The sequence below is a fragment of the Hemitrygon akajei genome, chromosome 9 (assembly GCF_048418815.1).
Source record: "Hemitrygon akajei chromosome 9, sHemAka1.3, whole genome shotgun sequence".
NCBI classification, from domain to species: domain Eukaryota; kingdom Metazoa; phylum Chordata; class Chondrichthyes; order Myliobatiformes; family Dasyatidae; genus Hemitrygon; species Hemitrygon akajei.
The window spans coordinates 39879336-39898402 of NC_133132.1; the positions used below are offsets into that span (position 1 = coordinate 39879336).

General features: G+C 42.1%; 1 protein-coding gene across 4 annotated transcripts in view; it reads left to right on the plus strand.

Moving 5' to 3' along the window:
* LOC140733022 (interferon gamma receptor 1-like) overlaps nt 1-19067 on the plus strand; it is a 48665-nt gene that overhangs the window by 13878 nt on the left and 15720 nt on the right. For 3 of the 4 annotated variants that reach the window (XM_073055787.1, XM_073055789.1, XM_073055788.1), the window contains exons 2-5: nt 10041-10167; nt 10252-10427; nt 13492-13646; nt 15765-15921. In XM_073055787.1, the coding sequence (XP_072911888.1) occupies nt 10041-10167; nt 10252-10427; nt 13492-13646; nt 15765-15921 (615 nt within the window). Of the gene's footprint in view, nt 1-5799; nt 5930-10040; nt 10168-10251; nt 10428-13491; nt 13647-15764; nt 15922-19067 lie in introns of all 4 variants that reach the window. The other variant, XM_073055790.1, reaches the window with a different exon arrangement.

Consider the following 19067-nt stretch of genomic DNA (forward strand, 5'->3'; position numbering starts at 1 on the left):
TCACCATCACTAAATGACTCACGGACACGTGTCCTTTCTGCCATTGATGGCCTATTGCCCTCTGCTCTGAAGTTAATTTCCTGAACATTTCTTTCTATGTATCCCACTCCTTTACACTTACATTGTTGACTAGACATGTAAGCAGCCATCCTGATTTTATTTTGTGGCTTAGTATCGAGAGCTTCTCGACTAATTTTTTTTGTGCATTAACAGTGCCGTGTTGTTCAGGTGATATTGGGAGAAGTGACTCAGGATGCCAAAATCAAAGTAAATTTATTATTTAATTATGCATATGTCACCATATACGACACTAGGGTTCATCTTCTTGCGGGAAAATAAACAATGGTATGAGAACTATACATTGACATTGTGCAAGTACATGCTAATATACTTTGTGTACTTGCATACTACACATGAATACATCCAGGAGTTGTAAAGAGTCCTTGAAATGGAGTCAGTAGGTTGTCAAATCAGTTCAGTGTTGAGGTGAGTGAAATTATCCACACTGGTTCAGGAACCTGATGGTTGAAGGGTTAGTAAGGCTCCTGTACCTCCTGCCTGATGGTATTAGTGAGAAGGGGACATGGCCTGGATGGTGGGGGTCTAATTAATGCTTAGAACTTTTGACTAGTGTTCTCTGTTTTCAAAATTAACCATGTGAAGCATATCATTGTCCAGACATGACTATAAAAATTTTCAAATGTAGTCATATCCACTTAATCTAAAAAATATTTTATCTTGGAAATGAGTAAAAGAAGGTTGCCAGTATTTTCCTGTGGGTGTTTAATGTTATGCATAAAGTACGCTCATTGCTAGTTTTTGTGGTTACCATAAAATCTGACCTACTTTGTAAAAATTGAATTAAAGAGATGTTTTCATATAAAGTTGATGACTAAATGTCAGAATGTCATTTTGGTCTTCTCCCACTACTCTTGGTACATAAGACCAGAAGACTCGGGAGCAAAAATAGGTCACTTGGCACATCGAGTCTGCTCTGCCATTCAATAATGACTGATCTATTATCCCTCTCAACTCTATTCTCCTGCCTTCTACCGTATCCTTTGATGCTCTAACTGATCAAGAACCTATCAACGTCGACAGCCATCTTGTGGTTCTGAATTCCAATGATTTGCCACCATCTGGATAAAAAAAAATTCGTCCTCATTTGTTCCAAATAGACGTCCCTCAATTCTGAGACTATGCCCTCTGGTCCACTACAGGAAATATCCTCTCTACGACCACTCTGTCTAGGCCACTAGATAGGTTTCAATCAGATTCCCCCTCCCCTTCCTCACTCTTGTAAACTCCAGGAAATTCAGGCCCAGAGCCATTAAACACTCCTCATATGTTACATGGGAAGTGTCTTCTCAATTAGCATACTCAGTTTTTGCCTACCGTTCATGTTGAAATGGCCAGTACATTCCTGACCATGGAATTAGATTGGCTGGTGATGTTTTGTTCAGTGTTTCATGAATAAAATTTATTTGTTAAGTTAAGCGCAGTGAAGTCCAATTCTGGGTTGCATTGCATAGTGAGAAATCTGACTGGACGCTCCTCAGCCTGACTCCTACGACTGAGTTAGTCAGGCCTTCTAGAGGACTCACTGCTCTACCCGGCATTGCTTGGGTTATTAGGCAACAAAAGCTAAAACATTTGCATTAATTACCATGCAATCAGATTTTAGAACACTTTTTGTCAGTGAAATAAAATGTTTATTGCACCATCCTCTGTAAACTCTATAGAATATTGTGCATGAAAATCCCAGGAGCTAAGCAATTTCTCAGGTACTCAAACTCTGCACCAACAATAATTTCACAGCCAACATCACTTGGACCACATTTCTTTTCCATTCTAATGTTTGGTCTGAACGACAACTGAACCTCTTGACCACGTCTGCATGCCACATGATTGGCTCATTAGATACTTGCAGTAACAATTAGGTGTACAGAGTACCTAATAAAGTGGCCACTAAATGTAATTATTCCGTGAATAAAGTAATTAGTGGGTTAAAATTATGCAATTTAAGCAAAGTTATCAATAAAAACATGCATACTCAATAAACATATTTGCACCTGAATATTGCTGCCCCCAGAACATCCCTAAATTGTAACGGTTGTTAATGCAACTGAGATATTTGAATGTACTTGTGATGAATGAATTAATATGAACATTTAATATAATTATCTTTAAGCGAGTATCCACCTACACACAATATTGATTTCAATATTGAAGTTCTTTGGCATACACTATAATTTGAATCCAGTGTGAAAATGTAAAGATTATTTAGATCTCCAGTTCTGGAGCAGCTAACGTGTGGTTGACCATGGGGAAAAATAATTGTTTTTGAGATTAAGACTAGTAAATTTTAGTGATCACCCTTGCATCTTCTTTAAAGTGCCAAGTTCAAAGTATTAAGAAAATTACAAGAGGTCCAGGTACGACCTCCAAAAATCTATCTCACTGGTGGTGGCAATAACAGACTAAACTTGTATCCATGAAGACTGTTCAACGGTCGTGGCAGAACTTGAATACTATCTATAAAGTCAAGCAACACAGGTGACAACAGGGCTTCACTTCCAGGTGAGCTCAATGCCTTCTATGCTTGCTTTGGCCGTCAAAATATGGAGGAACTGTCACAAACTCCCACAGGCCCCAATAATCCTGTGATTTCAGCCTCTGAGGCCAGTGTATGAGCAGCCTTCAGAAGGGTGAACCCACGATAAGTATCCAGGCCAGAATGGGAAAACTGGCCTCGTGGTAAAGACCTGCACTGATCAACTGGCTGGAGTATTTACTGAGATCGTTAACCTCTGACTTTGACAGTCTGAGGGGAAAAAAAAACCTGATTCAAGTAGTCTGAATGTATACTGATCCCTGAGAAGAACATGGTAACCAGCCTCAGTAACTACCATCCAGTAGCACTTGCATCCGCAGTGATGAAGAGTTTTTGAGGTTTGTGATGAAACTTATCAACTCCTGCATGAGGAATTATTGGATCAGCTCCAGTTTGCCTACCAGAGCAAAAGGTCCACAGCAGATACCATTTCATTAGCTCTACATTCAACCCTGGAACATCAGTACAGTGGAGGTGCCAACATCAGGATGCTCCTTATCGAATACAGGTCAGCATTTAATACCGTCATCTCCTCAAAACTAATCAATAAGCTTCGAGACCTTGGCTTCAATACCTCCTTGTGCAATTGGATCCTCAGTTTCCTCACTTGCAGACCCCAGTCAGTTCGGACTGACGACGACATCTCCTCCGTGACCTTCATCAGCGCAAGGCTGCGTGCTTGGCCCCCAGCTCTGCTCGCTTTACACTCTCGACTGTGGGTCTAAGCACAGCTCCATTGCCATGTTCAAGTTTGCTGACGGCCACTGTCGTTGGCTGAATGGAAGGTGGTGACGAATCAGCATACAAGAAGGCGATTGAAAATCTGGCTGAGAGGTGCAACAGCAGCATCCTCTTACCCAATGCCAGCAAGAGCAAGGAGCTGATTAGGAGGAGGAAACCAGGGGTAAGGTAGAAGGAGATGAGTTACTAACTTCAAACTTTCTGCACTTTCACTCAAAGAGTTGAACTGCGCATGCATGTAACGAGAGCTGTATAACTCATCTCCTTCTACCTTAGGCCACAAACTTGTCAATCACCCCTGCTGTGGACTACTTCTGGAGGTCCAAGACGCTGACTTCTACAAAGAAGGGATCTGTATGCTCCACAACTGCTGGATTAAGTGTGTAAATGTAGGAGGGGACTATGTTGAAAAATAAATGTGCTGGGTTTTCTAAAATTGACTCCTTCTACCGTAGGCCGCGAACTTATCAATCACCCCTCATATTGCTTATTTATTTATAATTATTTCTTTAGTTTTGTCTTTGCACACCGATGGAATGCCCAAGTTAATGTGGTCTTTAATTAATTCTATTATGGTTATTATTCTATTATGGATTTATTGAGTATGCCCATAAGAAAACGAACTTCAGAGTTTTATCTGGTGATATATATGTACTTTGATAATAAACTTTGAGCATTTATTATCAATGCATGTATACTATATACAACCTTGAGATTCGTCTCCTTACAGGCAGCCGCAAGGTTAATGCCCATTTTAAAAAAAACTAACTTTTAAGTTCAAATAAAATTTATTATCAAAATACAGTATGTTTCACCATAAGCAACATTGAGAATTAAATCATAACTATGCTTACTACTGGTACACCAAAATTCCTGGGCAATGTGATTTGAGCTGCTTTCAGTTCCCATCTCAGGTAGATAGGGTCCTTAAGAGAACTTTTGGCATGTTGGCTTTCATAAATCAAAGTATTGGGTACAGGAGTTGGGATCTTATGTTGAAGTTCTGTAAGATGTTATTGAGGTCTAATTTGGAGTATTGTGACCAGAACTGCAATCTATGCCTCTTATCATCTTGTACACCTCTATCAAGTCACTGCAGATCCTCTTTTGCTCCAAACAGAAAAGTCCGAGCTCGCTCAACCTCATATTAAACATGCTCTGTACTGCAGGCATCATATTCTTTGATATCATTCATCTTGGAAAGGTTGAGCACTGTGGGACTAACGTTCTCCGTTTTCTCTATTTCACTGCAAGGAGTATTGGACATCAGGTGGCTGAGCTTAAGGCATGGATCAGCGTCTGGGGATTATGACATTATAGCCATTAGTGAGACCTGGTTAAAGGAGGGGCAGGACTGGCAGCTCAATGCTCAGGGGTTCTGTTGTTTTAGATGTGATGGGATGAGAGGGATTAAAGGAGGAGAGGTGGCATTACTAGTCAGAGAAAATGTTACAGTAGGTGCTCAGTCAGGACAGACTGGAGAGCTTGTCCACTGAGACTATATGGATGGAACTGAGGAATAAGAAAGGGAGGACAGGCTAATGGAATTGTATTGTATATTATAGAATTTGGTGGAACAAATTACTAGAGAAGTTGCAGACAGTTGTAAGAAATATAAGACCCTAAGCACATGGGAGCAGAATTCGGCCATTTGACCCGAGTCTGCTCCACCATTTCATCATGGCTGATCAATTTTTTCCCTCAGCTCGATCGTCTGCCTTCTCCCCATATCCATTCGTGCTTTGACCACTGAAGAATGTTGACGTCTGCCTTAAATATACATAGGGTTGTGATAGTAGGTGGTTCAAATTAGTAGAGAGATTGCAGGCAGTTGTCAGAAATAATAGGTTGTGATAGTAGGTGATTTTAAGTTTTCACACATATTGATGGGGCTCCCACACTCTAAAGGGACAGTTTGTTCAGCTGAACTGAAGTCGTTGGGGCAGGTGAGGGTACAGCAGACTGTAATAGATGTAATATTTTGAGACTGTCTTCCTGCCTTAATTCATAGCAAATAAGTAATGGTGACTGAGTTTCATTTCTGGATTTTCCCGAGCAGAGAACCATTGGGGGATCTACAAGGACTGCAGGGGTTAAAGGAAGTGGCTCACAGCTGGACTGGGCTGTGGTTAGTTCCCAGCTAGACTAATGTGTCCAGTTCTGAGCATCAGACATCAGGGTTGTGGACAACAGGCAACATTGCTGCTGTGAAATAAGATAATCCATGTTCAAAAGTTCAAAGTAAATGTGTTATCAAAGTATAAATATGTCGTCATATCCTACTGTGAGATTCATTTATGTGTCTTATGTGAGTGTTACGTACTGTTGTGCATCTCGGTCTGGAGGCCAAGTTCTTGAACATTGTTTTATTTGGCGGTGTGTGTGTGTATACGGTTAAGTTGAGAATAAACTTGAATTAGAACTTGAACCTGATTTTCTTGCAGGCATTCACAGTAGAACAAAGAAATACAATACGATCGATGAAAAACTACACGCAAAGACTGACAGCCAATGTACAAAAGAAGATAAACTGTGCAAACACAAAAACTGAATGAGTAATATTGAGAGCAGAAGGTGAAGAGTTCACACTAGTAAATTTGATTAAACGTTGGCTTTGTGGGAGAAGCCAAAGAGTAGTTGTAGATCGCTGTCGAGGCCTGTGACTGCAGGGGTACCGCAGGATCAGCGCTGGGTCCATTGTTGTTTATCACCCGAGTTGTTAATATAGATGACAGTGTGCTGAACTGGATCAGGAAATTTGCCAATGAACCCAGAATGAGTGTGTAAGTGGGTAGCGAGGAGGACTATCAAAGTTTGCAGCAGGAGCTAGACCAGCTTGAAAAATGGCAGATGGAATTTAATACATCAATTACACTTTGGGAGGACCAACCAGTGTCGGTCTTACACAGTGAACGGTAGGGTGTTGAGGAGTGTGTAAAATCAGTGGGGGGGATCTGGGAATGCAGATCCATAATTCATTGAAAGTAGTAGGCCAAGAAGATAGGGTCGTGAAGAAGCCCTTTGGCACATTAGCCTCTATCCATCAATGTATTGAGATTGTATAAGATGTTGGTGAGGCCTACTTTGGAATACTGTGTGCAGTTTTGGTCACCTACCAACAGGATAGATGTAGATAAGATTGAAAGAATACAACGGAAATTTACAAGACTGTTGCCAGGAATGCAGGACCTGAGTTATAGGGAAAAGGTGAGTAGGGTAGGACTTCATTTTCAGGAGGAAGGAGAATGAGTGAAGATTTAATATAAAATTACGAGGGGTGTAGGTAGGCTTAATGCAAGCAGGGTTTTCCCCACTAAGTTTGGGTGAGACTACAAGTGGAAATCATAGGTTGAGGGTGAAAGATGAAATATTTGAGGGGAAGTTGAGAGGGAACTACTTCATACAGAGGGTGGTGCTTTTGTGGAACAAGCTGCCAGCAGAATTGGTGGATGTGCCCAGTAACCACATTGGCTTCCTATCAGTGGTGACGAATGTGTTGGACCAGATTCTGAGGGGCATTCTGCATTCACTTGGAGAGGCAAGGACTCATTTGAAGGAGCCCGCATGGTTTTGTACAGGAAGATCATATCTCACGAATCTGCCTAAGTTTTTCTATTAAGTTAACTGAGGAAATGGATGAAAGCAGAGCATTAGACATTATTTACATGGACCAGGAAGGCTTCTGATAGGGGTCTGCATGGTAGGCTGGTCCAGAAGTTAAGTCATATGGGATCTGAAGACTGTGGCCAAACTGGATTCAAAATTGGCTTGGTGGTAGGAGACAGAGGTTTGTGGACATCCATAACAAGTAGTGTACTGCAGGGATTGGTGCTGGTGAGACGGTGGTAAGGAAGGCAAATGTTAGTCTCCATTTTAAGAGGACTAGATTATAACACACCACTCTTGTGGGTTGTATCGAAGGCAGTGATGAATCAGCATACAGGAGGGAGAGCAAAAACTTGGCTGAGTGGTGTAATAACAACAACCTCTCACTCAATGTCAGTGAGACCAAGGAACTGTTTGTAGACTTCAGGAGAAGGAAGCCAGAAGTCCACGAGCCAGTAGTCATCGGAGGATCAGAGGTGGAGAGGGTCAGTAACTTTAAATTCCTGGATGTCACTGTCTCAGAGGGCCTGTCCTGGGCCCATCAAGTAAATATAATTGTGAAGGAAACACGGCAGTGCCCCTACTTTCTCAGGAGTCTGTGTCGATTCGGTATGCCATTGAAAACCGTGGCAAAATTCTATAGATTTGTGGTGGAAAGTGTGCTGACTGGCTACATTATGGCCCAGTGTGGGAATACCAAGACTTTGAGGGGAAAGTCCTACAAGAGGTAGTGAATTCGGCCCAGTACATCACGGGCAAAACCCTCCCAACCATTGAACACCTCTACATGAAACATTGCTGTAGAAAAACAGCATCCATCATCAAAGATCCTCACCACCCAGGCCATGCTCTTTTCTCGCTGCTAACATCAGGTAGAAGTGCCTCAGGACTCACACCACCAGGTTCAGGAGCGTTACTACCCCTCAATCACCAGGCTCTTGAATGAAAGGAGATGACTACATTTCAATAACTCTTATCTCGTTATTTAATGCTCATTATTTATTGCTGTTTAATTATATTTGCACAGTTTGATTACAGTTTACCAATCCTGCTTACAGTTGCTGTTCTATAGATTTGTTAAGTATGCCCACAGAAAAAGAATCTCAGGGTTGTATGTGGTGATAAGCACTAGGATATGAAGCTGAGGTTTTATAAGGCGTTGGTCAGACTGCACTTGGAGTATTGAGAGCAATTTTGGGCCCCTTATCTAAGGAAAGATGTGCTGGCATTGGAGAGGATCCAAAGGAGGTTCACAAGATTTATCCCAGGAATGAAAGGGTTTGTTTGATGGCTCTGGGCATGTACTTGCTGAAGTTTAGAAGAGTGAGGGGTGGGGTGTGTCTCATTGTTGAAACCTATGAATATTGAAAGGCCTAGGCAGAGTAGATACGGAGAGGGTCCTTCCTGTAGTGAGGAAATCTCAGACCAGAGGGCACATCCTCAAAATAGAGGATGTCATTTAGATCAGAGATGAGGAGGAATTTCTTTAGCCAGATGGTAGTGAGCCTGTGGAATTCATTGCCCTGGATGGCTGTGGAGGCCAAGGCATTGTATACGTTTAACGTGGAGGTTGATGAGTTCTTGATTAGTCAGTGTTTCAAAGGTTACGGAGAGAAGGGATGAGAATGGGGTTGTGAGGGAAAATAAATCAGCCTTGATGGAATGGCAGAGCAGACTCGTACAATCCTATGATTTTATTTTTGCACATTTTTCACTAGAATGTCTGTGGCTGAGGGGTGATTATCTTTGCATGTCACGTGTACGTCAAAACCTAGTGAAGTGCATTGTGTGTGCCAATGACCAACACAGCCCTGTAATTATGCTGGGGGCAGCTCGCAAATGTTGTCATGCTTCTGACACCAAAACAGCATGACCACAACCTGCTTACCTAACCTTACCTCGCGCCTTTGGACTGGAGCACTCAGAGGAATCACGGGGAGGACGTACAGACTCCTTGCAGAAGGTGGAGGGAATTGAACCCCAATCAGCGATCGCTGGCGCTGTAAAGTAATTGCACGAGCCACCACGCTATTGTGACACCAGGTAAAACTGAGGGGCAGAGATAGAGAAAGGCAGTCTTTTTCCTAAGGCAGAGAAGTCGAGCACTAGAGAGCAGGTTTAAGGCGAGAGGGGAGAAACTTAAAGATCGCGGGGCCGAATTTTTTCAGAGGGTGGTGAATGAGTCGGTGGTGGAGACCGATACAGTTGCAGCTTTCAATGGGTGTTTGAACACGTATGTAAAAATGTGTTCAGGAATATGTGCCTCATTCAGGCAAATAGGACTGGTGTAGATAAGCAGTCAACAGGAAAGAGCTGGGCCTAAAGGGCCTGTTTCTGTGGTAAATATTTCTGATTCTTCAAATAATTATGTTCCTGTTATGTGTATGGAACAGAATTATGGGGCATCTGGTCAGTCTGAAATTAAACTAAATATGGTTTGCTTCGTACACACTCAGTGCCTCTGGTACCCAATAAAATGCTGCTGAGTGTGTTCATGGCCGTCTGTTGCCATAGCCCATCCACTTCAGGGTTCGACACCTTCATTTGGGGATGCTCTTCTGCTCACCACTGTTTAACGTGTTGTTTGAGTGAGTGTCGCCTCCCTGTCAACTTGAACCAGTCTGGCCATTCTCCTCTGACCCCACAGAACTGCCGCTTACTGGATTTTTTTTTCTTGTCTCCTGCACCATTCTCTGTAAATTCTAGAGAATGTTGTGCGAGAAAATTTCAGGAGTTCCACAGTTTCTGAGATTTTGAAACCACCCCATCTGGCACCAACAATCATTCCACGGTCAAAGTCACTTAGATTACATATCTGTTCTGATGTTTGGCCTGAACAACAACTGAACCGCTTGACCATGTCTGCGTGCTCTTATACAATGAGTTGCTGCCACATGATTGGCTGATTAGATATTTGTATTAATGAGCAAGTGTACGGGTGTACCTAATAAGTTAGCCACTGAAAGTGTGTGTGTGTGTGTGTGGGTTTTCGCTAATTACAAGATTAGTTTCCAATCAAAAATGTAATTCTGTGAGGGGGGAGAAACTGACTCATTTTAATCAAAATTATTTTAAACAGGTCAGCTAGATTTGTGGACTCCAGTGAATCTCTCAGTCAAGTCGCATGACTTCCACACTGTCCTGAAATGGGATGTACATAATTCAAGTGAAACAACTAGGTTTAATGTCGATTTTCGTGAATATATGTAAGTTTATACTTTTTTTTAATGAGTTATGGTTAACAATGGATGCAATCTGAATTGGAGGTTAATCGAAGCTTTTGTTTTCAGGACTGCAGAATGGAAGCCAGTTTGTGTCAATGTTTGGACACATTACTGTGATCTCAGCAATGTTTTCGTCGCCACTGAGGATCAAGTGGGTGGTTACTATGCCCGAGTTAAAGCGGTTACGGGATTGCAAGAGTCAGAGTTTGCTCAGACTAATCGGTTTACTTTTGCTCAAAATGGTAAGTTAGAATTCAAAGAACAGCCACGATCTTTATCACAACCAAAATCTGTCAACATTGCATAATGTATCTGAAGAATTATGACAAAGAACATTGGCTTTGAGTGTAAACAAATGTGCTTTTGAAAATATTAAGGTACTTGTCTTTATTTCAGTTTTAAAAAGGGTTGTTTTTCTAAGCATTCTATTTTTCTAAGCATGCACACGTACAAACAAGGAGGCAGGGGGTAGAGAGGGAGGGACGGACGCTGGAAATCTAGATTAGCACAAAAAACTGCTGGAAAAACTCAGCAGGTCAGGCAGTAAAATATTAATTGTGACACGGCGTGTCTCTTTAGAATCTCCTTTCTTAGCCGACTGCTTTCATAAGAGAACAGGAGGCAAACTGCAAATATTGTCAATGATTGTTAATCCTCTTCTTACCAAAGCAGCAAGAGATTGGGACTATTACTGAGTGACTGTTAGGAATCTGAGCCTTTCTCAGTTTTTACTTAAAATAAATCACTGTTACCTGTTAGTTAAAAGGTGCCACCTTAAAGAGTAAATTCAGATTTCTTTCTCCAATTTCACAATTCCAGTAGTATCATTGAGTGTGGGGATGGATATTACCATCAGACATTTACTGTTCTTTCTCAGCATACAGTCATTGTCACACAATAGCTGTGTGTCAAGGAAGAGCGGATGTTAGAGAGAGAGTGAAGCTGCTGCCTCACACCTCGAGTGACCATTGGAAATGTACAAGGATGTTGCCAGGACTTGAGGAACTGAGTTATAGGGAAAGGTTGAATAGGTTAGGACTTCAGTTCAAACTTCTCAGTAAAGTTATCATCACAATACATGTATGTCAACATGTACAGCCCTGAGATTTATTTTATTGCAGGCATACATAATAAATCCAATAGCTGTAATAGAATCACTGAAAGGCCACACCAACAACAAACGAGGGGATGATAGTATTGAATGCCAAAGTGAAGTCAGTAAAGAGCAACCTGACATATGCATCTTTGCTGTCCAGAACTTAAGGGTTGAGTGACGAGCCAATGAGATGGACCTGTTGTTCCAGTAGGTAAATTGGAGTAGATCTAAGTCACTTTTCGAGCATCAGTTGATTTTTTTTTAATCACCAACCTCTCAAAACATCATCGCTGTGGATGTAAGCACTTACTGGACGATAGTCATTGAGGCGGGTTTTCACGTTCTTCTCGGGCACTGGAGCCTGGTTGAAGCACGTGGATACCTCAGACTGCAGAAGCGAGAGTTTAAAGATCTCATTGAACGCACCAGCCTTTAGTACTCGGCCAGGTACCCGCATCTGTGCTGGATTCTTTCCGTGGGGTCAGCCTCCTGAAAGGTGCATGCACACTGGCCTCAGAAACTGAAATCGCAGGATTATCGGGGCCTGTGGGAGTTTGTGATCGTCCCTCCAAGTTTTGATGGTCAAAGCGAGCGTAGAAGGCATAGAGCTCGTCTGGAAGCGAAGCCCTGTTGTCACTTTGAAAGAGATGATAGTCAAGCCTTGCCACAGCTGTCGAGCATCCTTCTTCGATTCAAGTTCAGTCCAGAATTTCCATTTTGCCCATGAGATGGCTTTCCGATGATTGTAGCTGGCCCTCTTGTTAACTTCCTTGGACATCGAACTTGAATTCCTCTGATCTGGCCCTCCGCACATTGGGGATCTCGTGGTTCATCCAGGGCTTCTGGATGCAGAAAATTCATCAGCAAAGGAGAATGAGGGGAGATTAAATGGCGGTAACTAGGGTATATGCAAGTAGGCTTTTTCCACTGAGGTTGAGTGGGACTTGGAACTAGAGGTCAAGGGTTAATGGTGAAAGGCAAAGTGTTTAAGGGGATCATGAGAGGGAATTTCTTCACTCAGAGGGTGGTGAGAGTATCAAACAAGTTGCCAGCAGCAGAAGTGGATTCAGGTTAACATTTAAGAGATGTTTGGATAGGTACGTGGATGGGATCCAGGTGCAGGTGGATGGGACAGTGCCAGACAATAGCTCGGCATGGACTAGATGGGTGAAAAGCCATGTTTCTGTTCTGTGTGACTATGTGAGCAAATTTGGACCATGGTAGAATTGATGGGGTATTGGGTGGGGAGGAGGGAGGTGTGTAGAATGTTCAGTGGTAGAATTGAGACTGGGATTGGGAGGAATGGGGTCTGTGGAATGGTTTAATTGTAGAATTGATGGGGGATTGGGTGGGGAGGAGGGAGGTGTGTAGAATGTTCAATGGTAGAATTGAAGGGTTGGGTGACGAGGAAAGGTGTTATAGAATGGTTTAATTGTAGAATTAACTGGAGGATTAGCTAGGGAGAATGGAGGAAGGGTGAAGGGAATGCAGAGAGAAAGAAAGATTATGGAGGGATTAATGAGGAAATATGATTGCTGAGGGAGCTAGTTATTATGCCTTAGTTGGTTATAATTTCACCTAAATATCATCTCACTCCGTAATACATAAATATTGAGCTTCATCTTTTGTGTCTGAAATACAACTATGCCAATAATTTTACAGGAACAGTCCAGGGTTGTTCCATGTTCCTACCACTCTGTTGTAGAGTCAGACACGTTAGAGACATTTAAGGGACTCTTGGGTAGATACATGGATGATATAAAAATGGAGTTTATTTAGAGGGTTATGAAGGGTTAGAATGATCTTAGTTCTATAAGTTAACATTGCTGCACGTATCAACCAAAACATTGTGGCAAAAGGAACCTGCAGGGAAGGATATTTTTACAAGATTAGGATTATAACTGATCAGCTTTGGGTAGAAAGATTTAACTTTTCATCCGTGATCATTGATCGAGTTGAACGCAAGATTTTCCCCTTGTCACGCGTGTGGATAACTAAAATACAACTGTATGTATGTTGCTTCTTTATTTTAAAATGAATAGACTAAGGTTGCGATTGATATCAAATAATGTGTTGCACAAAGATAATTGTCCTACTTGTTGGCACGTAATTAATTTGTTTCTTTCTGTAGCTCTAATGTCTGCTCAGTGTTTATTGAAATTTTCACAAGAGGATTGTTAAATGTGTAATTGTAACTTTGTCTTGTGCAGCTACCTTGGGAGCTCCTATTGTGCAGCTCACAGCTGATGGCAGTCAGTTAACAGTGGAAGTCAAATATCCGCCTCTTAATTCTGCATCAAACAGCAGGCTTCGGGAATCTTTATACTACCATGTGTACTGCAGGCACCCCAACCAGACCGATCCGGTAAGATTTAACAAAAACTATTTTAATTTGTTGTCGCTTTGAGTACTGGGGTTTATTGTGCATCTTGAATCGTCCTTTAGAAGTAGTGGCGAGTCTGCTGTCTCTCTGGTGGGCACTGCTGCCTCAGGGCTGATGGGCAAGGAATCCCAGGATTCAGGCTTGGTGCTGAAGAAGGGTTGATGGTATAAGACTGCAAGACATGGGGATTAGGCCTTCAAGCCTGTTCTGCCATTCCATCAGGTTTGATTTATTGCCTCGGGGCGGTGTGTGGCTTAGTGGGTAACCAGCAGCAATGGTTTCTCATATGCCTACCACCCTCATCCTTTCCTGTGTTTAGTGGTCATGGGCTTTGATGGCTGTGGTCAGACTAGCCTGGGTTAGTAACCAGTGCACTTTGTCAATAGGAGGTGAATATTTTAAGGTGGGTTATGTGGGGCCAATGACGTGAGCTGCCTTGCTCCGGAATTCTTTTGTTTTTCTATCAGCTCTCATTTTTGTTAATTTAGTGGAAACCATTTTTGATTTGGTATGGAAAGTGTGAACAAGTTCAATGAGTTCAAAGCAATTTTTCACACTACTTTCATTTAATTTTATTTATGTAAAGATGAGCACAGTACCAGTCCCAGAGAGCCCACACGCTCTGTTACGCCCATATGACCATTTAACTTACCGACCCTTACCTCTTTGGCATATGGGTGAAAACCAGAGCACCCAGAGGAAATGCACACAGTCACGGAGAGAACGTGCAGACTTCTTACTGTAGTGGCGGGAATAGAATCCGCGTTGCTGGTACTGCAAGGCGGTGCCCAAACTGCTACACCACACTGCCGCCCCAAACCGTTAGACAGCGTTGCCTCATCTTGTTTGTTCTGACTAAGGTCAGTAACCAAAGTATTCTCTGTCCTTGCCACCACAGCTGCACCTCGACCATCATGGTTTGCATTTGTCTGTGTCTCACTTCTGATACTGCCGTAGCAATCCACAAGTCATAACGTGCAGTCTCAGCATTGGAAGCTGTGAATCTGAATTCAATAAGCCTGGTGGTTTGGAAACAAACATCGGGGCAAATCTTCAGTTTGCCTTGGATTACAGTCTCCCTTTGGGAGCTCGACTCCAGAACCCCCTGCACGTCCGAACCGCGCACGGGTTGTCTCATCGTAGACTCGTGCTGGCCTTCTGACAGCTCTTGAGACCTGACCTTGGGCATCTGGCCTGTCAGATGCATGGGTGTGACCTGTACCTTAATGCCTATCCTCAACATTCACCGGCATTCAGACGTGCTTCTCAAAGACAAAGCGAAAAGTTGTTTTAAAATTCTTTGGCTTTGAAAAGCTCAAGGACACGACTGCACACTGAAGCAAATAAGAAAGAAAAACATCTTAGCACGTTAAAATGTAACATCACAGCTTTTGTTGTTCGTGAGTCCAAAAGCGAGGTCATCAGGTCCTCCATTGGTTGGGTTTGACCATGGACGTTGCGTCCTAGCTATCATACGCAACCCCCAGTACGTGAGCCAGGGCCGTGTGACACGGAGAGCAAGCCATTTCCCATACCGCAGGTTCCCACTCTCAACGCAGCTGATGCATCGAAGCAAATGGCAGGGACTGGAACAGTTTGACAGCGGCAGTGTCGCGGGAGTTGCCAGTCAGTGTAAGACTGACTGCCTTAGGGACTCTAGCTCTGGAGTTTTCCTCGAGGATTACTCCCAAATTAACATATCACAGATTTTTGTTTTTATTGCATTTTTGGGAAATATCTCAACTTTTCTGGAAAGGGGGTTTGTAGATGAGCTGCCAGCCATGGCTGATGAGCCCCATCTGCCCTAAGAGAATGGTTTCAGGTGCCCGTAACCCGCCTTTGCCCCTTCTCCTTGTCCCTTTATTTGTACTCCAATAGGAAAATACAGTGGTGCCAGAAATCTGAAAAAGTAAAAAAAAGCATTGGAATTGCTCAGTAGGTGACGGAGCATCTGGGATGTGTAAAACATCAAGAGTTACGTTTTCGATTCATGACGAGTTCACGGTTTCTGTCTCTGTGATGTTGTCTGTACTAACTGCACACAGTAAACTTGTGTAGTATTTCACTACGTTGACTAATCAAGTATTTCATTTGCCACAGATTTGTCTGGCACTGACTGCAGAGAACCCACTTCATCAAGAGGACTTTGTTGAAGGAACCGTTTGTGTATCTGCTGAAGTAGAAATATCAGCCATTAATCTTATTGGAAAGAAATCTAACGAAACGTGTTTGAGAATGTCCCAGAGAAACTACTCAGGTACACTTTAATCTGGTAGTTTGCTGCTGAAATTGAAATGAAGTTGCATGTTATCGCTGTTTTCTGATTGTGCACTGTTCCAGCGGCAGACTCGCGCATCGTATCGGCCCCAGTAAGAGCATCTCTACTCAAATCTGTTGGGCAGGGCTAGTGTAGACTGGTGGAACTGTTAAATCAATTAGTTAAAATTAGTTACAAACAGATGCAAGGTCTCTTGTTCTATATCCTACAGAAAATCTTGCTGACGAAGTAGTTCAGGCATTGGTTGCAATTTTTCAAGAATCCCCAATGTTCAGCAAGGATTGTCAGATTCTCAAATGAATATAATGTCACCTTCGACAATAGATAGATAGATACTTTATTCATCCCCATGGGGAAATTCAACTTTTTTTTCCAATGTCCCATACACTTGTTGTAGCAAAACTAATTACATACAATACTTAACTCAGTAAAAAATATGATATGCATCTAAATCACTATCTCAAAAAGCATTAATAATAGCTTTTAAAAAGTTCTTAAGTCCTGGCGGTTGAATTGTAAAGCCTAATGGCATTGGGGAGTATTGACCTCTTCATCCTGTCTGAGGAGCATTGCATCGATAGTAACCTGTCGCTGAACCTGCTTCTCTGTCTCTGGATGGTGCTATGTAGAGGATGTTCAGAGTTTTCTATAATTGACCGTAGCCTACTCAGCGCCCTTCGCTCAGCTACCGATGTTAAACTCTCCAGTACTTTGCCCACGACAGAGCCCGCCTTCCTTACCAGCTTATTAAGACGTGAGGCGTCCCTCTTCTTAATGCTTCCTCCCCAACACGCCACCACAAAGAAGAGGGCGCTCTCCACAACTGACCTATAGAACATCTTCAGCATCTCACTACAGACATTGAATGACGCCAACCTTCTATTGGCTCCGAATCCAGTTTACCATCCCTGCCCTATGTGACATGAAATTTGTTGTTTTGCAGCTGCAGTACAGTGCAATCGCATAAAAATTACAAAATAAATAATGCTAATAAGAGAATAATGAGGTAGTTTTCATTGTTGGTTCAGAAACCTGATGGCAGAATGGAAGAAGGTCTTCCGAAATGTTGATTGTACTCTTCAGACTCCTGTACCTCCTCCCTGACAGTAATAACAGCTGAAGGGCCCTTAATGCCACATTTAAGCTTACTGAAATACTGTATTTCATTTTTCTGTAAATATCTGCAAGAAAAATGATCTCAAGGTGGTATATGGTGACATATATATACTTTGATAATAAATTTGCTTTGACTTTGAAATTTCATTGTGGATGCTGCCTTCTTGTGGCAATGTCCTCATTGGTGGGAACGATTGTGCCCATGATCGAGCTGGTCCCGAGTCTACAGCTGCAGTCTCTTTGTGCATTGAGGCTTCCATACCAGTCTGTGTTGCAAGCAGTCAGATTGTTCTCCACCGTATATCGGTAGAAATTTGCAAAAGAGTCTTTCACCTACCAAAGCTCCTCAAACACCCGACGAAACGGAGCCGCTGACGTGGCTTCTTTGTGTTTGCATCAGTGTTGGGCCAGGCTAGATCTTCTGAGATGTTGATGCCCAGGAGAGTGCGAAGGCAAGGAGCAGGAGGCAGTTAAGCTAACCTTACAGTCAGTCCCATGCTGCAGTAATAACAGGACACCAAGAAAACTCTAATACCATTAACGAGTCGACATAGAAGGAATAAAAATGCGGGGGGAAAAAAAGCTTGGATATTAAGAGTTCCTCAACAATGTTAACTGTCATAGTGGACAACAGAAAACTGGGTGAAATAATGGATTTGGATTTAGTAAAAGATACTTAATAAGACATTGTATAAAAGGTTTCCCCACAAGGGTTCACTTTATTGAGGATAATGTATTTACCATCAATGGAGGATTAGTAAATGACAATGAATGTGTTAATTTCAGGTTTGAAAATTGTTATTAATCATATCCCAGTCGATCAATGCTAATTATTTTATAAGTAATATGGAGATTTCTCTGTCACATTTTGATTATATTTTTGATGAAAAATTTCTATTTTTTTATTTAATTCCATTTTGATTAGAAAATAGCTGGACAGCAATCTTTTTGAAAGAATGACGGGCTTGAAGATGCATGGCAAATCCCAACAATAGAAGCTTTAATTAAATAAATAATACAGGATTATAAAACTGGTGTCACTAACAATGACAGGAAAATCTGCTGGAATGTCAAAAAAATATCCAAATATCTTCTGTCAGTAATCAGTTGTTCACTCCTGCATCAGGAAGCAATTCAGACCTCTCTTGGACTGTATATTAAAGTATTGACCTTGCTTCTAATGACTACATCCCATGAATAGAATAAAGGGAATATCAGGAGGATGTCCTGCTCCTTAAATGACGGTAACTCTCCCTAAGAGCAGAGAACAATCAAATACAGTACTCTCAAATCTATAAAATTCCACTGAAAACATTTAGGACATAGAATAGTGCAGCACATGAACAGACTATTTGGTCCACAGTTTTATGTGGAACCAACTGAAAAGCAAACCAGGAACACCCCAATGCTAATCTCTCCTACCTAGACCTTGTCCATATCCCTCCATCTTCCTTACATTCATGTGCCTATCCAAACATCTCTTAAAAACCTCTAATGTATCTGTCTCTACCTCCATATCTGGCAGCACATTCCAGGCATCCACAACTCCTGAGTATAAAACTTGCCCCTCACATTCCCCTTGAACCTATGCCCCTTACCTTCAATGCATGCCCTCAGGTATTAGACATTTCGACCCTGGGAAACAGATACTCTCTGTCCACTCTAGCTACAGTGCCTGTAAAAAGGATTCACCCCCTTTGGAAGTTTTCATATTTTATTGTTTTGCAACATTGAACCACAGTGGATTTAATTTGGCTTTTTTTGACACTGATGAACAGAAGGACTCTTCTGTGTCAAAGTGAAAACAGATCTCTACAAAGTGATCTAAATTAATTACAAATATAAAACTCAAAATAATTGATTGCAGAAGTATTCAGCCCCTTAATATGGCAGACCGAATCATCATGCAGACAATTGGTTTTAGAAGTCACATAATTAGGAAATGGAGATCACCTGTGTGCAGTCAAGGTGTTTCAGTTGATTGGAGTAAAAATACACCTGTGTCTGGA